This window comes from Urocampus carinirostris, chromosome 2 (assembly GCF_059441175.1).
Source record: "Urocampus carinirostris isolate Australia breed hairy pipefish chromosome 2, RoL_Ucar_1.0, whole genome shotgun sequence".
In the NCBI taxonomy this organism is placed as follows: Eukaryota; Metazoa; Chordata; class Actinopteri; order Syngnathiformes; family Syngnathidae; genus Urocampus; species Urocampus carinirostris.
In genome coordinates this window covers 33,473,016-33,498,075 of record NC_142350.1, presented here as the reverse complement: position 1 = coordinate 33,498,075, position 25,060 = coordinate 33,473,016, and the positions used below count along the sequence as shown (strand labels likewise).

The following is a 25,060-nucleotide window of genomic DNA, read 5'->3' as shown; positions in this document are numbered from 1 at the left end:
AATTATATTATTATTTGCCCAACGCTGTTCTATGATGACACTTAAAAAAGAGCAATGTTTACTGTTGAGGCACTGAAATACTGATTTCATTAAAAAGCTAAATTGATTTTGTAAAATTTGGAAATATTCCTGCAAAAAAAACATGAAATACATCTAGTTAGCTTATCAGTTAACATAACATGTATATCTAAACATCATTTAAAGTGGCATTCTTCATGTGAATCAAAAATTGCGTTTAGATTTAACCAATTCAAATAGGAAGTTGGTAAAATAATAGGAAATATTGTAACTGCCACCACACTGACTAGTGTTGCCCCTCATCATAACACATTTTAGATCTAATTGAAACAGACAAAAAACTTAAAAATAATTACCAGTATAGTTGAGATGACGAGGGATCGGTTGGATAAGGAATCAGATACGTTTGTTGTCTTTCCTCTCTGGTTTTCTGACATGTTGAGGCCACTCGGAGGGTCCCAGGTGCCAATCTAAAAAGTAAAGAAAATGCTCATTAAATATCTGGGAATTAACATTTCATATTTTTTTTCTAGGAGCATTTGAAACGTGGGGAGCATTTGTTTCGAGAAGTGGATGCTGAATCTTGATTTTTTTATTTTTTATAAATATATTTTATTGTGTTTAAGCTTAGGGATTTCAGTACCAATATTTTAACTCACATTGAGTTAAAATAAGGACAGATTCACACACTTTGTGACAGGGATACATAAACACACTTTTTGACTTGTTCCAAATGAAATGTTCCAGTTTAATAGGCTCTTTGGTACAATAAATAGATCACACCACATAATGTTTTTTGGCACTTTAAAAGGATGACCAATTGTTGGGGGTTGCACTAATTACCGTTTATACTCACATTGCATTTAACCCAACCCCCTAAAATTGCTTCTAAACAGCCACATACCAAAATAAATGCGTACCAAATTATTAATGAAACTACATAAACAAATATATTGTGTAGATAAAATAAGTAGGATTACTGTTCCAGTAATAAAGATAAAAATAAAACTATGTTGAACCCTTAACATACCATTAAGCAGTGGGTATATGACATACATTGTTTCCTTTTTCGACCTGATTGTTGTGTCACTGTTTTTCACTTTTGCTTCACCTTTTCACCCTTACTTTCCTCACTAACTCTCATGGGACCCATTATTATAGAAAAAGGCAACAAAACACAGCATGTAACAATAAAATGAGATGTTGACCCTCAACACACTTGGGATAGCGCCGATTGACTGAGCAGAGATTGGTGATGGGGGACCACGGCTGTGGCTATGCTTTTATTACGCCCTCTTGCCTTCATTTTGTTTTATGTGCCTACAAGCTGACTCCTTGATTTCAGTATTGTATTTCATCGTAATAAATTTGGTTTGTATGTGAGAATATTTGGTAAATTATTTGTTGTTTAGAATATGAGCCAACTTGTTTTAAGATTTTGTAAATAAACGCGCTAGATCATGTTGCATTTGAAGATAATTTTTGTGGCCTGTTTTAAAAACAACCACATTTTTGGTGGTGTTTGTAAAAAAATGGCCCAATCTTAGGGATTCTTATGATCAAGTCAAACAATGTTTTGTGTTGTTTTGAGCAAATCACACAATGTTAGGGGTTATTTTGTACAGTATGAGTCTTTAAGTATGTTTTGGGGAAACAAAATTAATCAATATTAACAAATATTAGTTCTAAGTATGGATAATACAACTGTCTTTTTTTTTAAAACAACTCAATTTCCGGGGAATATTAAGGTAAATATAACTTTTCGTGACCGTGCAGTGCTACATTTTTAGTTTGTCTTGTCTAAAACAAACCATTATTTGGTTTCGTCTTGTACACAATTGCTAAATTCATTGAATTATTTTACTTTTTTGTCTAATTGAGATTAATTCAGAGCCGACAGAAACTGAAAATATTCAGGATGAACGAACATAGTTTTCAGATTTCAATTTTCTTATCATAATAGTATTTTTATTGGTGGTGAAAATTAAAGACTTTCTTTTTTAAACAAGAGCCAACTGAGTTCAAAGAGCCCTTATCCTTTGTTTCCCATTGCAACTATCTGCTTTCAGGCCTGTTCAGAGGGAACAAACCCCCAAAAAGATGAAAAAGGAAGAGTTTAATCAAGCGTGTCTAAGAAATGAGCGCAAATAATGTGTTACTTTGCCACCATCTCCTGGCTTAAATTCTTGATTGCAAGTTTTTAAATTCCACACCTCACCTTTAAGAGCGTCGTTTTTTTAGTCAAAAGTGCTTCTAAGACAATGAAAGAAACCAAACATGAAACCTGCTAATACTGCAAAAGTCCATTAGAACAATCAAGGAACAATCAACATTATCAGCACAAACACTTTCTTTCCGTTTTAATTCTAGTTTCCATAGATCTTCTAAATAAAATCTAGGGGCGGCAGAGGTAGCTCAGGAGGTAGAGCGCTCGTCTTGGGATCAAGGGATCCCATATCGAATCCCGGCTCGTCCGTGTTACATGTCGAAGTGTCCTTGGGTAAGACACTGAACCCCTAATACCCCTAATAAGCAGGTTAGCGCCTTACATGGCTGCAAGGCCGCTCTTGGGAAATGTGGAGCACATTGTAAAGCACTTTGGGAAGTCATTGACTTGAAAAGTGCTATATAAATGCAGATCATTTCATTTAATATAAAATGCATATTGTGTATTTAGCTATAAACTGGTGTCGTAAACTAACAGTCGGTAATACTGTTAATTGCTCTATTACTCGGTTTATTTTGCACCTGTATTTTACTTAAAACACCTTTCAAAACATTCAAATAAAATCTATTGTCATTCTGGAAACAACCCAAGGCTGGATGTTATTTGAACAAAACAATGAAAGAGCCGAAGAAAGAAAAAAAAATCCTCGAATCCCTAATCCTACATCCCACCCACATTGCCGTGTCGGTGGCCCACAAACACTCCAAAGCACATCCGCTCGAGTCCCCTCAGGGCTCTTCGTATTTTAGCGATTGGAGATAGGCTTTGTAATTGCAAATCAAGTCTTTAATTCAGGCTTCATGAGCCTGGAGGGCTTCTGAAGGGGTTTTTATTAATGGCCTAAATTATTCATAGAGGTGCAAGCGCACACAGGCCGTAGGTCGAGCACCGCGGAGGCTGAAGCCTTGAGTGTTTTTTTTTCTTTCTTTTTTTTCTTTATTTCATTTGAGGTTGTTATTTCAACACTCGTGAACTGGAAATCAAAATGTAATCCCAAAACCTATTCCGGGTATTAAGTTTCATTGTTCCATCTCATATTTCTCCTTGCAGGGTTTGTGATTTTGTCTCCAAAATATTTACACTCCATTTTTTCAGATCCACAAAAATACTAACGCTGTACTCGTGTATTTTGTAGATCCACAAATATATCTGCGATTTACATATGCAATTATTAACCTTATCAATAAACCATTTTTAGGTATTGAATGAATATATTTGCGGATCTGAGAAATACTTGTGAAAATGTTTTTGAGAAAATTCTCTCCCAATGTAGGTGTTGGGTAAAAATGCAGCTAACATTTTTAATCGCAGGAAGTTCTTCCGATTACAAGTTCCTACTGGGAAACTCTACCCTAATTTTTTGCAGGGCCAGTAGTGAATGTCCATAACAGAGCAAGTAATCCTTGCACTAATCCACGTTTGATAGTTTAGGTGTAGCATGTAGGAAACAGTTCGCAAAAAAGATCATAGTTAAGCTAGTCACCTCTGTGAATTACCTTCCATATGACTGGAGAGAGCTGACTCTCAGTTTGTGAAGAGTTGGATCTCTTTTTGCATACTTTGCAGCATGCTGGGCGTGGATTTGCTCTATATTTTAGCATTTTTTGCCTTTTCTGTTTTCTAGCCATCGTTCATTAAAACAGCAGCCCATATCTTGGTCTTGTGAACCTGTCGTCTCGGGCGTGACGCCTCACATGACAACATTATACAAACTAGAGAAGAGAAGAACCAATGAAATGGCAAAGCGAAGCCACGAGAGCAGGCTTGGCAGTTTTATTTGTATTCATTTAATGCACTGTCTATTGGATCTGATTGCTGAAACATGACAAATATTTTAAGCATTTACTTCACCAAAAATTCCAGCGCTTTTCAAACCTTGAAAATAGCGTTATATTTTCAAGCATTTTCAAGAATGGAGGCCAGAAATATTGTTAGGAATTATTGTTTTAGTCACTTGTACAAGGCAAATTAAATATTACAAAGTCTTAACCATTGTAAACAGGCTCCACTTATTGATTATTTCCTTAAAATGTCCTCCAAAAATGTGTGACATAACCTTTTCCAGGCCCTCTTCTTTTAGGCTGATAACGTCAAGGTCGAAGTCTGTCCTCAAGCCATTGGTTCGGTTGAAAGTTATCCTCCCAGTAAGGCCATCCCAGTGTGCCTAAAAAATAAAGAGAACACATCACAAATGAAACAAATTGTGATATTTGAAAGAGTATATAGACCATTAAATCAAAGTAATAAATCCTGTTTCTTTTTTAAGTAAAACATTTAAAAGCAAACATTTAAAAACTGTAAATGCAAAACAGCTAACCGAGAAAAGGGTTTTTTTTTCATTAAATTTGATACATTTCTTTATAAAAATGTGATAAGAAATATTAGGTAAAGAAAATGTAGCAATTATTATCATTCTGTTTTTAACATTTGGACCGGATTTAAAAAGCCTGATGGGCTGCCTGGGGCCCGTAGGCCACAAATTGCCCACCACTTGTATGCATGCTTGTAAGATTATACTGTAACTCTTTGATTGAGATGAATGTATAAGCACCATAGTAAACAACAAATAGCCAATATCAACCAATAAACCAAAAAAGTATGAATTGTCTTCAAAATTCATCACATAAAACTTCAACTTTGAAAACATCACCATACAGGGTGGACATTTCATTAATTTTTAGACTGTTTAATTGAACAAATAAACATACCTTTCCATTTTAATTAACCCCTTAATGTCCGTGTAAAATTTACCTAAAATCCCAATCCAAGACGTTCCCACAGTTTAAATGAATGCTTTTCATGAACCCTTTGGAGAAGATGGACCGTTTTTTTTTTGTTTTTTTTTAAGTAAAACTCATCTCATCTCATTAGCTGTACCGCTTATCCTCAGTAGGGTCGCGGGGGTGCTGGAGCCTATCCCAGCAATCATCGGGCAGTGGGCAAGGGACACTCTGAACTGGTTGCCAGCCAATCGCAGGGCGCACAAGGACAGACAACTCGCTCGCTCATTCACACCTAGGGACAATTTGGACCGGCCAATCCAACCTAAATGCATGTCTTTGGAATGTGGGAGGAAACCGGAGTGCCCGGACGCAAGCACAGGGAGAACATACAAACTCCGCACAGGAAGTCCGGTAGCTGGATTTGAACCCACACAGGAGGTTCCCAGAACCATAGAACTGTGCCGCACACGCGCTAACCACTGCGCCGCCGTGTTGCTAAGTAATACTGAAAGGACTAAAATAATCACTGCAAGTGCTCCTGACATTGAGTAAACCACACAGAAATAGAAGGTATTTATTTTCTGCATAGATTTTTTAAATTTGCAATTCAATGCCTGCAGATGAGTGGAGCATGGGCATCTTAGATGGAAAACAGGTGAGACCATGTATTGAAGCCTTACCTGGTACCTTGTCCAAATTGATTACAACCTAAAAACCTAAACACTGTATTTTACACATTTTTAATGGTATGTTTGGGCGCTTCCAAAAGTGGCCATTTGAAGACAACCAACTCTCAGCACGAAAACTTTTGTAACTGTGTATTTTACTATGGCCGATTTTTGGGAAATTTGGGAAGAGTTGTACATGTTTGACTTTTCTTTCCAGAAGTCACTCAATGATTGAGCACATTTGCACCTAATAAAAATAAACCATGAAGCGTGTTGCGCACTTTGATTTTGGGGTCTGGTTTGGATACACAGTAAATATCTGCCCAATGTTCTGTTCAGAATTGCATTCGCTAACCGAAGTGTCAATCATTATTTGAATCACTTACTACTGGCTGAGGATATCCGGGACCAAAGGAGACGTTCTGTCTTTTGTCGAACATAACCCCATTGGCGAATGCGGGCTGTGGCCAATTAAAAGAAAGCTTGCAAGTGGTGTCAATCAAGAGGTCAGAGGCTAACTACCATATTGGGAATACTTTTACGGATGTGCTTATTTAAAAACAAAACAGATATGCCTTTAGGCGGATTTTTTTTGTCCGTCTGCATTACCGTGTGTTTTGGAGTAAATATTTTACAATGTTGGATTCTCTGGACAGTCCTGGATGGAATGACTCCCTTTTGCAGAATGTCAACTCATCAGCAGAACTTCCTTTAGGAATTATAGGTGCGATATTACAGCTTTATAGTTTTCATGTTTCTTGTTTCAGATTGATCGTGATATTTCTGAGATAAGTACATTTTGAAATGGTCCTCACATATTGAATCCCAAGAGTTTATGCTTTCCGATTATATGTGGCATTGCATTTCTGTGACTGCTGACATTGTAGGGACACATATTTGAATATCAAAAGTCTGTTAAGGGGTTAAAACTTTACAACAGAGCTATTAGAACCTTGGTATGAATCAATATTTCATAGAACATGGTACCGTAAATTCCGGACTATAGAGAGCACCTGATTATAAGCCACACCCACCACATTTTAGGAGGAAAACCTTATCTTATACCTACACAAGCCGCACCTGTATATAAGCCGCATGTGCCCACATTAAAACATGTAACACTATCACAAAATTAGCCCAAACCCGGCTTTGAGTCCCGCGATTGTAACTGAATATAAAGTACACAGTCCAAAAAAAAACAGCTAGCAAAATGAACAGAAAATCATACCGGTACTTAAAGTTTGATGCAGACCTGCAGAGTCCGGGTGCCCGTTGAAACTAATCCAAGAAATATATATTTCCAAAGGTAAGGGTGGAAAAAATATATATCCACTATTGTCCGCCGCGACAACAGGTCTCACTCACCTTTACCCCACTTCCCGTCAGCCCGCGTTTGCTCCGCCCCTCTTTTTTAATTTGCAAAACAAATCAGAATAGGTGTCTCAAATAAATACATTACAAAAATATACAGGTGCAAATACATATTATACATCGGTTACACATATTTACAACGAAAGACGGTACACCGAGAGAGTTTTCAAAACTTTAATTATAATATTATAACTTTCATCCCAAACCGAGCCTGTGAAGGGTAGCAAAATGCTACTAGAAAACCGCTCGCAACACAGTAAAAGGGTCTGTTAAAATAAAAATTACCGTACTTGTAGAAACCACGGTAAACCGTCCTCCTCTTCCTCCTTATAATTTACGTCATCAAAGTCATCTTCCCCAGTATGGGAAAGAGACTTTGTCATGTAGACGTCGTCCCACGCTCCCATATTAAACAAAACACTCGCAAAGTGAAGTTTACGTGCAGTAGCTCTGTTTCCTGCTTTAACGGACTGCTCGTTTGCTTTTAGCTTGGAAGCTACGTCATGTGCCTTTCTTTTTGTAATTTGCATGATGAGGATATGTCTACGCTGATTTAATTTGTGCACAAGCTAAGAAGTTGGAGTCTTCCTCGGCGCATATATTCCACCGGTCTAAATCTTACCTTTTGTACTCGAGCGCCGCTGGTGGCTGTTAGAAAAGTTACATAAATTGGCCGAATCACTGAATAAGCGACAGGGTTGAAGGTTTAGGAAAAAAGTAGCGGCTTATAGTCCGGAATTTACGGTAATTTAATTACTGGCTTGGCCCACATATATTCAGAAACTACGCATATAAGTCTCACATTTTCTTTAAATAATGGGGCTCAATCGGGCAGTGTGGCCTGTCCCTCCTGCAGAGTGGTGTACAGAGACCAGCTCTGTGGCCTTAGTGTTAGGCACCCGCTTCAGAGAGGTCACTGGTTCGAGGATTGACCGAGTCAAGATTACAACATTTTTGGGTGAAAGTCGTTGTTTTTGTCAAAATTGTTGAGATTTCCATCAAAATGCGACATCTATGCACGTTCTATCCGCGTAAGTGGATGTGTGACGTTACACGCAGTGCATTGTTAGCAGAAGTGCTGAGCGTATCTAGCAATTTGAAGGTTATTGTGCTACCGGAGGCTGGACAGAGTTGTTCCCCCAAATGTGGATTTAAACCAAAAACTCACTTTCCCTCCATTGAATGCTTTCATCCGCCGTGGTGTTTTGAAATCTATGCTACGCGGAGGAGCACAGAAACGATCAGCTGCCGTGATAAAATTGAAGATTAATGAATCGAAGGTTTCCAAGTTTGGTGGAAGCTGAAAACGAACTCTGACAAGTTTTTATCCGTATGCTTAACTTTGAAATCAATACCTTAATAAACCACAACCAAACAAAGTTTTGCTACCGCTGTATTCTAAACATGCTCACCTGTGTTGTGCCTCATGTTATATAAAATTAGCGCTAATTCCTCGACCTAAGAGTTTTTTTTTTTAAAATGCACATTTAGTTCATGCATTTCTGCTTATTATTTAAATCTTTTTTTTCCAAAGATTTTTTCTAACCACTGTAAAGTGCTAAAAATGAATGTTGGTAAGGATTTTTCTTAAGCATTGAATTTTCCAAATTGAAACCATCTTTGCTTTCAAACACGTTACAAACAGTATTCTACCATGAAAGATCATTTTTTGAATGCAGTTCTCAGATATATATTTTTGAGTGGCTGTCATTTTTACTGATTCGGGGCACCTGTGGCTGCCCCGTTGGTCGCTGATTGACCCCTTGCCACTTTTTAAACACCCCGGCTCCCTGTTACCGGGGTCAGACTGTTTGCGAACTTATGCTCCCAGCTAGGCAAGCTCTTACCTTCCGAAATTTTCCTGTCCTGTTTTCTCCTGCCTGATACCTGTTGCCGACCTGTTTCTGGACCCGTTACTGCCCTGTCCTGCGATCTCGACCACCGACCTGTTTTGCCCTGTTTCCTGCCTGATACCTGTTGCCGACCTATTTTCTGAACTCGATACCGCCCTTGCTCTCCCATCCCGGCTCGTAACCAGTATTCCCACGAACCTACACTTTTGCTAGGCAAGCACCGTACCCTCCGACGATCTACTACTCGGTTTTCTCCTGCCTGATTACCTGTTGCCGACTTGTTTCTGGACCCGTTTCTGCCCTGCTCTTCTGTCCCGGCCATTGACCTGTTTTGCCCTGTTTCATGCCCGATACCTGTTGCCGACCACGACCTGTTTTGCCCTGTTATCTGCCTGATACTTGTTGTCGACCTTTTTTCTGGACTCAATTTCTGCCCTTGTTCCCCTGTCCCGGTTACCGACCAGCTTTCCTGCCACCCACGACTATCCCCGCTCGACATGGGAATTCCACGTCCGTGTTCCTGCTCTCAGCTGCCCGTGTCCGACGATCGTGGTATCGTGGAAGCAAGCACTGCTCTCTTTTTTCAATAAAACTGAGAGAAACAAACGCTATTGGGTCCTGTCCCCGTCTCTGGCATGTGACCAATGTTCCCTCTAATTTTCCACGGGTCTGAGCGTTCACACAAAGTCGGTGAGCAACGCTTGAAACAACAGTAAGCAACAGCAATCCCAAGAGTGGCAACTAAGTCATTATCAAACATGTCCAAAACTTGACATCACGTTACATTTTGCTGAGTTTCCGGCAATGCAAAAACATTTTTCACTTTTGAATGAATTGACTAATGTATTATTGCAAAGGTTGTACGGCTTACAAACGTCATTTGTTTTTACAACAATTCTTTCACAAGATTTCCATTTCTTTTTTTTCCTGGTATCTTTTGTCGCATAATACTAACATTTTAGGGGGCTTATTTAGTCGGTTGCACGATACACAAATGTATTTATTCACATTTTTTAGTGGAAGTACAATGTTGGCAACAAGATTGTTTTGGTATAATTGGAAATTATTTGAATGCAACACAAACTTTTTCTTATTTTTCCCTGTTTTTTTTCCATTTTTTATTCCTTTAAAAAAAATCTCATTGTGTTTATTTTTTCCTAGCTGTTACTCTTTTCTTTTTGTTCTCTATTTACTTTTTTCCTTTGTTGCTTTCTTTTCTTTTTTTCTGCCTTGTTTCTGAATTTGTCTTTCTTTTTCTCTACCTTTTGTTTCTTTTTTTCTCAGCTTTTCACTACTTTTTCATTTTTGTATTTTTTTCTTTTTTGTTCTATTCCCCCTTCCTTTAAGTCATATTGTGCATAATTTCACATAATATTGGTCATATAGGGATGAAAGAAGCAAAAACAACCTGAAGAGCCGTTTAGGCCCCGAAAGAGCCGGTTCCTTTTAGTGAGCCGAACCAAAGTAGCCGGTTCTCGATAAACTCTACTGACTTTACTCAACTTCATTCGACTGCGACCTTGAATTTCAAATACCGCATTTAGAACACAACGCCAGGGCAACCCTTGTATTTTTACCTTCATGCACTGTAACTTTGACTTAATTCGCTTCTTAATTAGCAATTTCGAGCACTGATTTTTGTGAGCTGGCTAGATTTTCTTGTGCGCGGAAAAGCGCAATTGTGCACACACGCAGCTGAGAGGGAACATTGCGCTGGATAGATTTTCTTGTGCGCTGAGAATGTGCAGGGAGTGCGCGATTGCACACACGCGCAGCTTAGAGGGAACATTGATTGTGACAGTGGCTTCATTTATTGTTGGACACTTTTCGATCAAACACTTGATTGAATGATTGTTAAAATGATAACAATGTAGAATACCTTTTTGATTAATTTTGTGTCAACTAATAGTTGATTACTATCACTCAAAGTGTTTAAGTGCAGTGCTTTTCAACATAACTATTAGTTCTACATTAGTTGGCAAAAAAACAAGTTCTACATACAGTATATTTATGTAGAGATGTGTCATAAATGCAGTTATTCTTGATCCCTTAGCCCGACATACCCCAAAGTTTTCTGTTGTCTGACCTTGATACAATTGAAAAAAAATAAAAATAAAAAACAGCATTTTGAGCACTTGTCTGTTACACTGAACACAACAAAACTGCAGCCACCCGTTGCTCTTTTTGTTATATTGCTCCCACTTTGCCACCATTCTGTTCACTGAAGAGAGAACGCCATCAAATGCTCCGTGTCCAAATTTAAAATGGGTCCAGTGTACTTTCTTTTCTATGACAGTGGTTTTAAAATGGCGGCAATGCGAAAGCACAGCAAAGGGGGAACGTGACGTGTTAAAAGCGCCTATTTTAATTACCTATAAAGATAATGATTGAACATAATATTTCTTCCCCTGCGTCTTTTAATCAAAATCCCAATCGTGGGACGAAATGTGTTAAACAAGTGGTGGTATGAGCAGTTTGACATTTTATGACCACAAAAAAAGGTAACTCAGAATATTCTAGGTCTAGGTTTTAACGGTTTCAAAAATGCCCTTTGAAAATGACTGACAATCATTTGTATACAAATTGGGCACAGCACAAAGGTTAGTGAAAAATTCCCAAGGCTTCACACTATTCCATTGTCCGGACTGAATTTTGCAAGTCGTTTGATAAAACTCAAAGCCTCCCTCTGAACAGTAAATACAAACGGCATTTAGAACAATGTAGATACAGTATAACGACTAAATAAATGAATGTATTGGGGAGACAAGTGGATGAAACAAGAAATAAATATATCCGTTCAGATATATGGATAAGGTGCATCAATTATAACTAAACGATTGAGTTGATTAAAATTTTGATGTGATGATTGAAAAGAATAATAATCATATAACTGAAAAACTCACACAATTATTACAACAGTATGTCCTGAAGAGGGATGGGCTCCACAAGACACACCGCAGCGAATGGCGCCCATATGACACTAGTTGTTAAAGGATCCAACCAAGCAACCAACCAAGCACCCAAGCAGACAAACAACCAAACTAAAACCATCCAACCAAACAACCAAAACCATCCAACCAACCAACCAACCAAAAACATCCAACCAACCAACCAAAACAATCCAACCAACCAACAAACCATATACAGTTACTTATATTCTAAATAAATCACAATATGTAAATAATCCCCAAAAATCTTTAAGTGTATCAAATTAATATTCTATTCACTAGGCTGTTCAGGTTTAACAGGTAGTTGCATTTCAATCAGAACTTGGATTTTAGTGACAACTCTGACTAATCTGTTTACTTGACTATTGACAAGCGTTAACATGATTGGAATAAGCAATGGACAAGTGATACCTATTCTGCCGGTAGCTTATGCCATTGAAAGTAACACTGAATACTGTTTGTCCAATAGATGTCGCTATATTATGTAGTGCAATTGAACATCAGTGTTAAAAAGCAGAAGGAAGAATACTACTCAGACGCCAAACAGCACTGTTTTACTTCTCAATTTTTGTCCAGTCTTTTTTGAGGTTTTTGGGTTCCCATAGCAGCAAGATGTCGGAGAATCAAGTAACCTCCCTTTTAGTGACCCTTGTGTTATGTAAAAAATAAAATGGAGAAATGGAGTCAGATTACTTGAATGGATACTTGAACGAATAATCAAAATATTAAAGGACTAAAAGCAGACTAAGATCTTAATCAGTCACAATCAAAAAAAAAACACATTTGAATGTATGTGTTTCTGATTTTTGGGTCCGTGTAGGCTTTACATAACCTAATTTTCTGTACTATTCTTATTATAATCGGACTGCTGCCTGCAAGCAAACGTACTGAGGAAAAAATGGTTTACCAAACATGTCTTTTTCCACCTTGTTGGGCTCTTCACAAATCGAATAAGAGAATGTTTGAATTCATGTGTTTTGGATGATTGTGTCGGTTTATATGGCTTTACATAACCCAATTTCCTGCAGTATTTTTATTCAAATCAGACTGTGCCCTGCTTGGAAATGAGTGTCACCCTTGAGAAAAATAATTCAGTCAAACCTTTTTCCACTTAGCGTGATATTTTAAAGTTATTTAAAACAAGGTTATGAAATAATTTTCTAAACTTTTACTATACCCCTATGTTACAACTTTTTTTGGGTCAAATATTTCTTTTGTCTTTCTTTCTTTTTGTCCCCCACCACAGGTTTAATATATCCGACTATCAAAAATGAAGTTCCAAATGCTGATAAATCAGACATTGATAGCATGTAATTTGAAGATTTAATTTATTTGAAAATAAACCACTAACATAAATTTAGCTTATTTTATGATGAGAAAACCACAAAAAGTACAAGCTAAAAAAAATATACGTACCTTTTGTAGATCTACATTTAAAAAATGCATTCCTTGTTTCTAATATTACATTTTGCCTCTAGCTCATTTAAATTCCGTCCCCACCTACTCTCCTAAAAGCGTGTACAAGAGAAGGGGGAGCAGATAAAGCAACATCTACCTCTTTGATGAGGGCCATGAAGCGGTTCCCAAAGCGCCAGGGCTTATGTCGGTTACACTGTAATGAGCTGACAGTGATCTGCTGAGACTGCTGCACGGCCACGGCCACCACGTGCACCGCATCGTACATCAACGCCGCTTCTGTCTGCAAGAAAACACAAAAAAGGGTAGACGGTCACTGATGTGGAATGCACAAGGCCCGGCGGCTTGACTGAAAATACATAAACAGGTAAATAGAAATAGTAGATGGGGGTTGTCAATGTGGGAGGAAAGTAGAGTGCCTCGAAAAACCCGCACAGGCAGATGGAGAAGATGCAAACTCTGCACAGGAAGGCCGTTAGAACCTAGGACCTCTGATCTCTCAGGCAGACGTGCTAACCAGTCATCCAGTAATAAAAACCCTCTTTTGATTAAAAGTAGTGTATGACAAACTTCTATCTATCTATCCATCTGTCCATCTGTCCATCTGTCCTTCCGTCTGTCCGTCCGTCTATCTGTCTATCTGTCTGTCTGTCTATCAATTTATCTATCTATCTACCCTGGTCACATCCCTTGAGAGGGGTGACCGACAGCAATGGCAAACTTGCATCTACTAAACCAAATGTGAACCTAATAAACAGCTACTAGAAAACCCACAATGTTTGATTATAACCAATAGGTTATTGTTAGCGTATAATCATCCATTTTCGTCAATGGATAAGATTTCAAGTTTTGTAACTGTTCAAGAGCGCACAGTAATTACAGTGCCAAAACATGAAACATGACATTCTCTATTAAGGACCAACAAAATATATGTGAACAGATTTTATAATTCTAGAATTACATTGGCTAATAGTTACAGCCCCAATGGGTCAAAGTTGACCACTAGATGTTGCTGTGTTGTCTGGTACAAGGGAGGGCCAGGGATAAAGAGCAGGGCTTGGTGACAAGATGGCACACAAACATGGTGCCGTCTTAAATGTCAATTACAAGGTAATCATGCCTTGTAATGTTTCGGAAAGAAGACAGAGTGGCCAAATTTGGTAGGGAATGGTAATAAGCTGCTTCTAATAAACCCGCAAAAAGTTCAATGATGGAAATGATCCTCAAAAAACGAAGCACAAGTAGTACTTCAAAGGGGAATGATCTGATTTGTTTCAATTTTAGGTGTCTGCATGTTTTATAATTCCAAAATAGATGTTCTGATTCAAAACTGTTTTTGTTATACCCCTGAAATAAAAATGCCCTTATTTTACTGGACTCACTTTTTCTCACTTCATGTACCAGGTTTTGACAGAAAACTAAGTCTTCGAATTCTGATGCTTGGCCTGAAAGCTAGCATAGCCACAAAGGTATGCCCGGTGTAGTCGCACTAATTCTGTGATCGGCTATGCACTTTATTCCAACAAAAAGCCAAATGGATTCCACAGCGTCACAAAATGTGTGAAAGTGAAATTGAGTCCCGTTGGAGGAGTCCTGGCCCAAATAGTGCGCTTCTCACTGCTCGTTCCCAGCGTGAGCATCACAGGAACCCGTCAGGCAGTCTCAGTAATGATTCAGCAACATTGACACTTCACTCTGTAAACAGCTCATTAAAACCAATTATGTCACTCCTGAATTAAATTAGAGCTAAATGCTTTAAAAGCTCATTTCCCTAGTGTCAGCTAACCACATCTATATTGTTTCTCATATTACATCTACTTTTCCATATCAAAAAAAAAAAAAGAACCACATTTGAGTGTCACCAACCGAAGTCCCTTGACTTGCCTGAATATGTTGAGATTTGATTTTATCTTTTTTTTTATGGAAAATTAAACAGAATAATATAAGGATGCTTTACATTTCAGAATACTGTACATCTTTTCATCAACTATACCAGTAAAGCAGCTCTCTCTAATAATAGTAATACACAACTCACTACAACATCAGAAAGGTAGAAACACAATGATTGCATATAGATAATACAATCCAACATCAGTTTAGCAAGTTTATTGTTATTGGAGTTTTTAAGTTAAAGCATAGCTCTAGTCAACACATGCTAAAATGTGGGGACCAAAATTAAATATTTTGTATTATCTTCCTGTGCTTGGATGAAAAGTATAAACCCTGCTATAAAACTTCTTGTACATCTATGATATTGTAGGTGGACATACCATTTCCTAGGTATCTTTGTTTAACCTCTAGGTTGCAAGACTTGATGGGAATAACAAACGCTGGAGTGAAGCAGTTTTGTTGAGGTTTTTATTACTTAAAAGCAGACAGAAAAGGCTGTAAAATTTTTACAAATGCCCTTTCAAAATGTCTGACAACTTTTTATATACCACAGGGAAAGGTCATGACAAAAAAAGTCACTGGAAAGTTCCCAAAACCCAGGTTTTTCCTCCAACTGTAAATCAGAACACCACTTAAAACAGGGTAGAGACTGTCTAACGACTAGATAAAACAAGGGAATGAACCAAGAAGTAAATAACTTCATTCAAATGTACAGATAATAATAAGGCGCATTAAATACCACTATATGATACACATGAATAATTTATTGATAGACTTGAAAAGGGTTCAACTGTAAGACTCATTCAATGACTGTATATGCAGTGACCCATTTCAGTATTACAACATTATTTAATTTTTATATGGTCATAGTTATAAAATCTCAGTAGTAATAAAAAAAATAATAGCATATTAAAAAGACAATTCCACATCAGCTTAGCAAATGTGTTATTCAAGGAGTACTGTAGCTCTCAGCATCAAAACGAGTTTCCCCTGTTGTAAAGGGAATTTTGTGTTGCTCACGTCGTCGCGACTACGAGATTGTTTCAGATTCCTACTATAGCGGAATTCTGGATTGAGACTTTTTATCTTGAACAGTTGAAAAGTTTCGGGTAAGTATCTCGGACGATTGGCGCAAGGTAAGTGCCGCGCACAATTGTTTTACAGTCGGAAGCTGCTGCCGATCGTTGTTGAAGGGCATCCCCTCCCACGGCTGCTAAGACGCTCTTTGGCATCCGACGCTTACAAGTGAGTATGGGTTGCTGTAAAGATTGCTCCCGTGTCTGTAGGCAAGTAGCCCTTCTAGAGGGACGTGTCCGTGAGCTAGAGCAGTTTAAACGGAAAATGTTAGGTGCCTCGGACACCACTGCTAGCGTGGGTTGTAAGCGAACCTGCTAGTCCGGTTAGCACTAGCCCTAAACGGCATGCTAATCGCGGTGAGCCAATTCAGACGCATAACAAGTCCAGCCCCCTAGCTAGTCCCATTCCACCCCGGTCTACTGGCTCCCGCACCCTAGTTATAGGTGACTCCATCACCCGTAACATAAAGCTTAGCACCCCAGCCACGGTTATGTGTATTTCTGGGGCCAGAGCACCCAACATTGAGGCTAATTTGAGGGAGCTGACGAGCAAACCTAGACACCAGGACAGGGCTAGCTACACCGATATAGTCATTCACGTCGCTCTAATGATACTAGAAAGAGAATATCTGAGATTACAAAGAAAAATATTGCTAGGACCTGTAATCTCGCCAGAAAGATGAGTCGGCATTGAGTAATTGTCTTTGGCCCCTTGCCTGCGAGAGGCAATGATGAGAGGTTTAGCAGACTAGTCTCGCTAAACCGGTGGCTGGCAAGTTTTTGCAATCAGAAGGGATTTAGGTTTGTGGATAACTGGCCTGCTTTCTGGGGCCGACCTGACCTGCTGAGGAGAGACGGCCTTCACCCTAACTGGGAAGGTGCTCTCACTCTTTCTAAAATATAGATTACTGTTTAAGCCTTCCATGACAGGGTACACTAGTGCAGGCCAGGTCACAGGTGATTAGTGAACCTGTAACCATGGGTGTGGAGTCTGTAACGCTAGAGCTAACTAGCGCTATGCTAGATTCATGCAATTCACATAGTTTTTGTAGTTTAGAGCGTCCTACTGACTGCACCATACACCCTGATTTATACTCTTCTATAGCATCTTCTTCTGTGCTTCTTACCTCTGTTTTCCCTTGTTAGGTGAGGAGGGAGAAGAAATAACATTATTTTCTACCAATAGTCATCCTGCTACTCCACCTGTCAACAATATTCCTGTGGTATGGAATTCGGGCCGCATCTGCCGTCATGCAAGGCACAAGACTGGCAGTATAATCCTGTGGAGGTTACCACTAAGGTTGCCATTAAGGTTCAAAACTCGCGAAAGGTTTCAGCTCAGTCCACAGTGCTGAAGCTTGGCCTTCTGAATATTAGATCACTAGCCTCCAAGGCTTTACTTGTCAATGACCTTATTAATGAACACAATCTTAACCTTATTGGCCTTTGTGAGACCTGGTTAAAACCAAATGAGTTTGTAGTGTTGAATGAGGCTTCTCCCCCTAACTTTGTGAGTTCGCACTTGGCACGACCATGCAAAAAAGGTGGAGGTGTGTCTCTTATATCGGAAGATAAGTTGAAATTTACTCCTAATACCCCTACTAGTTTTAAAACGTTTGAAGCACTTGTTATGAGGTCCTTAATGTCAACACCAATTTATTTAGTTGTTGTGTATCGCCCACCTGGACCATACTCAAATTTTTTGGAAGAATTTTCGGAACTGTTAACAAACTTAGTAACTTATGCGGACAATGTTGTAATTATTGGTGATTTTAATGTTCACATAAACTCCCCATCAAATTCACTTGCAATTGCATTCAAGTCACTGATTGATACATTTGGTTTCAATCAAATAGTCGATGTGCCCACTCATAAAGATAGGAACACTCTAGATCTCGTCCTGACCCGTGGCGTAGTAGCCTCAAATGTTACAGTGTTACCGTATCCTAATTCCATCTCTGATCACTATCTTGTTAAATGTGAGGTGCTGTTTAATGTTTACTGTGATAAGGAAAATTTAGGCTTTAGCAGTCGCACTATCCGCCCTAAAACGGTGTTAGCCTTAAAATAATTATTACCTACATACACTGGGTCTGTTGACTCACTTACAAACAACTTCAATACTGCTTTCGTTAATGTTCTTGATTCTGTGGCGCCCCTAAGGCATAAATTCCGACCCAAGAAAAATACACCTTGGTTTACTGAAGAAACTAGGTTACTCAAACAAAGTTGCAGAAAAATTGAACGAAAATGGCGCACTACTAAGCTGGAGGTTTTCCGACTGGCCTGGTGTGACAGTTTGCGGAAATATAAAGTAGCTCTTGCCTCAGCTAAAGCTTTGTTTTTCTCTAAGATTATTGTTAAATTTAAGAATAATCCGAAATTTTTGTTTGACACAGTGGCGAAACTTACCAGACAACAACTTAACCCAAATGGTTGCACTTATTCTGCTAACGACATTATGGAATTTTTTAATAAAAAAGATTCAACTAATCAGGAATGAAATTTCAAAAGAACGCTCTGTATCCTCCTCCTATATCAAAGATGTGGAGGTGTTGGGTATGGACCGTGTCGGCGGTTGTTCAGAAACATTCTCCAGTTTCAATGATTTGTCCCTTGATAATCTAACACAGATGGTCAGTAGGGCCAAACAAACTACGTGCCTGCTTGATCCGTTTCCATCTTCATTGGTGAAGGATCTGTTTGTGATCTTAGGACTATCAGTTTTAAATATTATTAATATATCGCTATCCTCGGGTATTGTTCCTGGAGCCTTCAAGTCTGCCGTCATTAAATCCACGCTCAAGCGACCTAACCTTGACCCAGAAAGCCTAGGTAATTATAGGCCAGTGTCAAATCTGCCATTTTTTGCGAAATTACTTGAAAAGGTCGTTGCACAGCAGCTAAATGACTTCATGTCAGAAAATAACCTCTTTGAAACTGTCCAGTCAGCATTTAGGGCAAATCACTCTACTGAGATAGCCCTGGCTAAAGTAACCAATGAACCCCCTTTAACAATAGATTCCGGTGCCTCATCAATGTTACTGCTGCTGGATCTCAGCGTTGCTTTTGATACGGTCGTCCACAACATATTATTGTTTTGTCTAGAACGCATTGGTATCTCAGGAACTGTACTCTCGTGGTTTAGGTCCTACCTGTCAGACAGGATGCAATGTGTTAACTATGGCAATCGGACCTCTAAACAATCTAATGTCCCCTGTGGTGTTCCTCAATGCTCTGTACTTGGTCCCCTTCTTTTTAGTATTTATATGATCCCACTTGGTGACATTATCCGCAAGTATAATATTAGTTTCCATTGCTATGCAGATGACACTCAACTGTATGTGCCACTGGAAAAAACTCTACATTTAAGTTGTAGAAATCTGGAGGCTTGCCTTACTGAAATTCAAAGATGGATGTCACTTAATTGTTTACGCCTTAACCCAGAAAAAAATGAAATGTTGATTATTGGTCCAGCTCACTGTCGTCAGTTGTTTTTAAACACTACCCTGAACCTAGACAAATGTAATATCACCCATAGTGACTCGGTCAAAAATCTAGGTGTTATATTTGATCCTAATCTGTCGTTTCAGTTACACGTGAAAAATATTACTAGAATAGCTTTCTACCACCTCCGTAATATTGCGAAGATTCGTTTGATGCTGTCCCAATCAGATGCAGAGATTTTAATTCATGTGTTTATTACTTTTCGGCGTGATTACTGTAATGTTTTGCTTTCTGGTCTCCCGATGTGTAGCATTAAAAGTTTGCAGCTGGTTCAGAATGCGGCAGCTAGACTTTTGACTAAGACCAAAAAGTTTGAGCATATTACTTCTGTATTGGCCAACTTGCACTGGCTCCCAGTCCACTTAAGATGTGACTTTAAGGTTCTCTTTTTAACATATAAATGTTTGCATGGGCTTGCACCCTCTTATTTCTCCGATTTGATTTCCCCCTATGTTCCTGCGCGGAGTCTGCGCTCGGAAAATGCCGGTCTACTTGTGACTCCGAGAGCCAAGAAGTCTGCAGGCTGCATTTACTATTATGTGTACAGTAATGCTAATTGTAATTCACCCTGGTCAATCCTGGAAGGGGGATTACCACATGTGAGGTCCTTTCTCAAGGTTTCTCTTATCTCCTCACACTGAGGTTTTTGAGTTGTTCCTTGCCCGCATGCTGGTTTAAAATCAGGTAATTGTGTAATTTTGTAATTGTAATCCTGTGTAGTCCTTTGAGACATTTTTGTGGTTAAGGGCTATATAAATAAATGTGACTTGACTTGAGTAAAGCTTATTTTCTCAATTCATATATTCATCTATGTTTATTTCGATTCATACCCAAACCTGTGACTATGGGTGGGCTAAATTTTGTGGGTAATGATAATTGTGCCCCCTCCGCGGTATATCTGATAAGCCCCCATTGATAGTGATGTCTGGTGACAGGTCTGTTCATACCTAAGTACAATGGATCTCATCACTTGAGTTACCCCTTCACAAATTGATCATACAATCTAAAAACCTCACCAACTATGAATCATTTTAAAAAACGATTTTTGATGCAGGAACCTTAAACCTCTTGAATATACAGTCAATTGATCTGAAATTGAATATATACACGCGAGTCAAGTTGTTCTAATGGTTAAAAAGTGCTGAAGTATATTTTATGGCAGACTCTGAAGTAGGTGAGAGGTGTTGACAAGCTCCGCCAAACCTGCAGAAAGCGGTCGTCACGCAGCTCTGACTCTTTTGATCGCAACATAAACACCCTGCGATAGGGGACTGCAAAAAGTCAATGAAAGTGAGCAAAGGAGGACCGTGTAAGTGAGCGTCGACATTAGGAAAAAGCTTTATCACTAGATGCACTCCGCCAAGCAGCCCAGTGGCTCCTGCCTGCTGCTCACAGAGATTAAAAGCTGAGCCTGTTCCGGAGTCTTTTGGGATCCGGCTGAGGTCTTACTCATGACTAGGTCACTCACTGCCATCAGCTATTCTCGCTATTCTCAGTGGTGCACTGTGGTCACGAGTTGGGGAACTGATATGTACATGAATTATGAATCCGGCACAATATCTGATGTCAGTAGAGGAGGTGAGAACAAGCTCGAATAATCGGATGAACTTTTTAACAGTTTAGTGATAAACTAAAATGTTGTCTTTTTGACATTATTCCCACTTTTATATTAATAATTCTTGTTATTGTTGGCAGAGATGGGTTTGTCTGTCAATCAGGCCTAACATTGATGGAAGTAGACAGTCCTTGTTTGGTATAATTACCACTAACCGGGTCAGGATGCCTCAGCCTGAGGGGCCGGTCACACAGACATTTACGGCTGAATCACGGCTAAAATTTTGCGTTTTTTTTTTTGCCCGTGGTTGCCCGGGATCGAAAATGCGCAAAATTTGACAACCCGCCGTTCGTCTGTGGTATGGCCGGAAAAAAGACGCCGGCGACTGTTCCGCTTCCTCTCATCGCGTCATTTGCGCGTCATTTCCGTGTTTAGACCACGTGTATAAATACTGCCGAGCAATCATAACAGCGAAGTCCCGCGAAGCTAAAAATAGCAAACTATGGCACCGAAGCACCAAGGACTACCACAAGAAAAAGTCAGCGTGGGAGATGAAAGCACAGGAGATCGGGGTCTCGTACACGCATCTGCATAACTGGTGGAAGAACGTCAAAGATTGGTTCGTAAAGCTATCCAAGAAGACGAGTGGCCAGGCAAAAAAGCAATTGACGGATAGGGATAAGTGGGTGCTGAAGAACATTGCCTTCTACAAAAGTAAGTACATGTTATCACATTTATTTGAAAAGTTTTGAAATGTCACTAAAATAGTTAAATATAGTAATTTCATTGTATGAATTTCTGACAAAATTCCGCTCAATTTGTTTTTGTTTTTTTTGTAAAGACATTCAATATATTTGTACGCTTCAGTAAACTTCATGATAATACAGTTTATTAAAGTTCATTTAACTTTATTTCAAAACTAAATTGCAAAACTATATTTAAAAGGTATATTCTAAGAAATTGTTGAGGTGATTAAATGTATGCAATGTCTTAACATGTTTTAATGCAATATGTCAATATGCCATTATATTAAACAAATTTTTAACTTGTTTCAGGTTCGATCCACACTGAGGCTCCAGACACCCTCATCAATCTGCCACGTGCCTGCTGCCATGCGCTGCCATCACTGGAAACTCCTGACTCCATGGCAAGCCAGTCCAACATCCTGGAAGAGATGGAATTTGCAGCAGCGCTAGAGGGCTCGACCACGTGTAGTCGCCGGCGCAAGACCAGAAGGAGGGATGAGGAGAGCCTGAATGAGGAGGCCTGGATCCAGGAACTAAATTCCACCATGAGGGCCAACCAAGCACTGCTGGAGAAGCTGGTGGAGGAGAAGTGTCAGGCTCAGTCAGACCGAGAGGCCTTCATCCGCTTTGTTGCTGACACGCTCCGCACTGCTCCCCAGGAGCAGTTCTCTGCCATGAAAGATCTCTTCACGGATATTATGCGTGATGGAGGACAGAGTCAACATTACAGCAGGCGTGACACTCAAGGGCCTTCTTCATCGTGGGCCAGACCGGGCCCCTCAGCGTCTGCACCACCAGGCTGCACAGCCTCCTCACAGCCCTACTTCAGTAACAGCCAGTATTACCTGCCCCAGCCCAACTATGACCAGTACAGCCAGTGGCAGTATGGTGGTGTTTTTCTGCAGCAGCAGGCTCCCCAGCAGCAGCAGCAGGCTCCCCAGCAGCAGCAGCAGCAGCACCAGGAGGACGCTACGGAGTAGCGTATGATGTTTGATATTTTTCTGTTACTGTGTTTTTCAGCTGTGGAAGATGGGCTATGTTATGCCTTGCTGTTTACTTTGTTGTTTACTTCATTACTTTTGATAATTTTGATATAATAATAAAGTTGATGTTAAATTGTTAACAATTGTTTGTGTTTCCTTGGTAAATAAAAGGAAGTGTGTGAATTGTGTGCAATAAAAATGTGAAAAAATATTACAGTAATAAAATAGTAAACCTCAAAAGACAAGAAATAATACTTAGATTAAGATTTATGTCTAAATTGAATGTTTAGTTATTGTCATTTGAAATTAGCCAATATGTTATTATTGTAATAGTTTATCATTTTTAATTTATTATCTTGTTATGAAATGTATTGTCAAGAAATAAAAATGGATTAAGACGAGGTCACTACGGTGACGGGGATCCATTTTCAAATCTTGACTGTGAACGTGTGCTCCGCAAATTGCGCTATGACCGTGCTCGTGATTACCCGGTGCTATTTATAGCGTCGTAACCACGCCCTGGCCGCGGCCATAGCACGTCATTTTCGCGTCATTGCCTCGTGTTGACCACGTGTGCGGCACGCGGTTTAACACGTTCTCAAACTTTTAAGCAGCTAAAAAGTTTTGAACGCGGCCGATCACGTGAAAATTTCCGACCGCGAGTAAAGCACAGCTCTATCTCGTCTATATGGCGGTCTCAATACGACTAACAGCGCATCTGCTTCACGGCCAGAAATTTCTGGTCGTGGTTCAGCCTCAATACGCTTGTGAAAGGCTGTGTGCCCGCGCTCTGAAGAAGTGAGAAGGGTAAAACTTTTTCGCGCTGCCACCCGCGCGCGAATTTCCGAACTCGTGTTGAGCACCGCTGTATCTCGTCTTAATGGCGAACCCAATGCGTCCAATAACGTCCGCCTCAAAGGCAGAAATTTCTGGCCGTGATTCAGCCGTAAATGTCTGTGTGACCGGCCCCTGACAATGGATGTGTTTGCATTGACGTTTTTTGCAAAAAAACAAAACAAAAAAAAAACCAAAAACAAAAAAAACAAAAAAAAAACAAAAAAAAAAAACATTGGTGTTTCAATTATATTTTTACTTGCTTTCATTTTCTTTTCTTTTCACAAAATCTAATCAAGGACGAAGGTGAATACATATTAAAACTGCTTGGCAAACTACGGCCTGGTGGCAACATACCAAGGTTCGTACGTTAGATTTATGGCCAATTTTAAGCACCTTCATAGGATTTTCAATGCCAATTGACACATTTCTCTGATGCCATTAAAATAAATCTGGTGTGAATCATGTATTTTAGAGAGCTACGAATATATCTCTGTTTTCCATATGCAATTCTTAATCTTGAAGACATGTAATTTCAAGATCTCGGGTAAATCGCAAACATATTTGTGGATCTGAACAATACGCGCAAAAATATCTGTCCCCATTTAGGTGTTGGGTAACAATTACATTAATATGTAGCTTACATTTTCAGTTGCAGGAATGTGTCCCCATTACAAATAATACTGGGAAATGCAACCTTTTTTTGCATCGTCCATAATTTATATGTAATCCTTGCACTAAAACACGTTTCATAGTGTTTGGGTAAAGCACGCATCTCTTCTCTTGGGTGCGACCCGTAGGACAATGCCATACAAACTATTGCTAGCTCCCGTTAATCACAAGGGAAGAAAAAATGTAATGGCCAAGCGAACCACCAGAGAGTAGAGTCTGAGTCATTTTCAAGCATTTAACATGCACTTTACCCCAATTACAAAATATTGTACCTTCAAGCTATGATATACTTGAAAACAGTCCTATTTGATTTTCTAAAGAATCAACAACATATCTCTTTTTGCATGAAACAGGGACTCTGTTCTGTCTCTCTCAACTAAATCCAACAAAGAATCTGCAAACTGGCCCTTGTGAGCTGAAAAGGAGATGAGTGAAACACAATTAACACTCTCCACTCTCATCCATTCCATAATCCTTGCAAATTCCTGACGATAAAGTACCGTCCCCAGCAGTGATAAAACAAGTTTGCTCTAGTTTTAAAAGCTCCTTGGTTCTGAAGCTACTGTTACACGC

At 39.3% G+C, this 25,060-nt stretch overlaps 1 protein-coding gene across 3 annotated transcripts in view; it reads right to left on the bottom strand.

The window, feature by feature from the left end:
* The window catches only part of grik2 (glutamate receptor, ionotropic, kainate 2), a 282,326-nt gene that overhangs the window by 86,354 nt on the left and 170,912 nt on the right, over positions 1-25,060 (bottom strand). For all 3 annotated transcript variants that reach the window (XM_088326235.1, XM_088326237.1, XM_088326236.1), the window contains 3 exons: positions 13,364-13,507; positions 4,302-4,409; positions 375-488 (listed from right to left, as the gene is read on the bottom strand). In XM_088326235.1, coding sequence (XP_088182361.1) covers positions 375-488; positions 4,302-4,409; positions 13,364-13,507 — 366 coding nt within the window. The remainder of the gene's footprint in view (positions 1-374; positions 489-4,301; positions 4,410-13,363; positions 13,508-25,060) is intronic.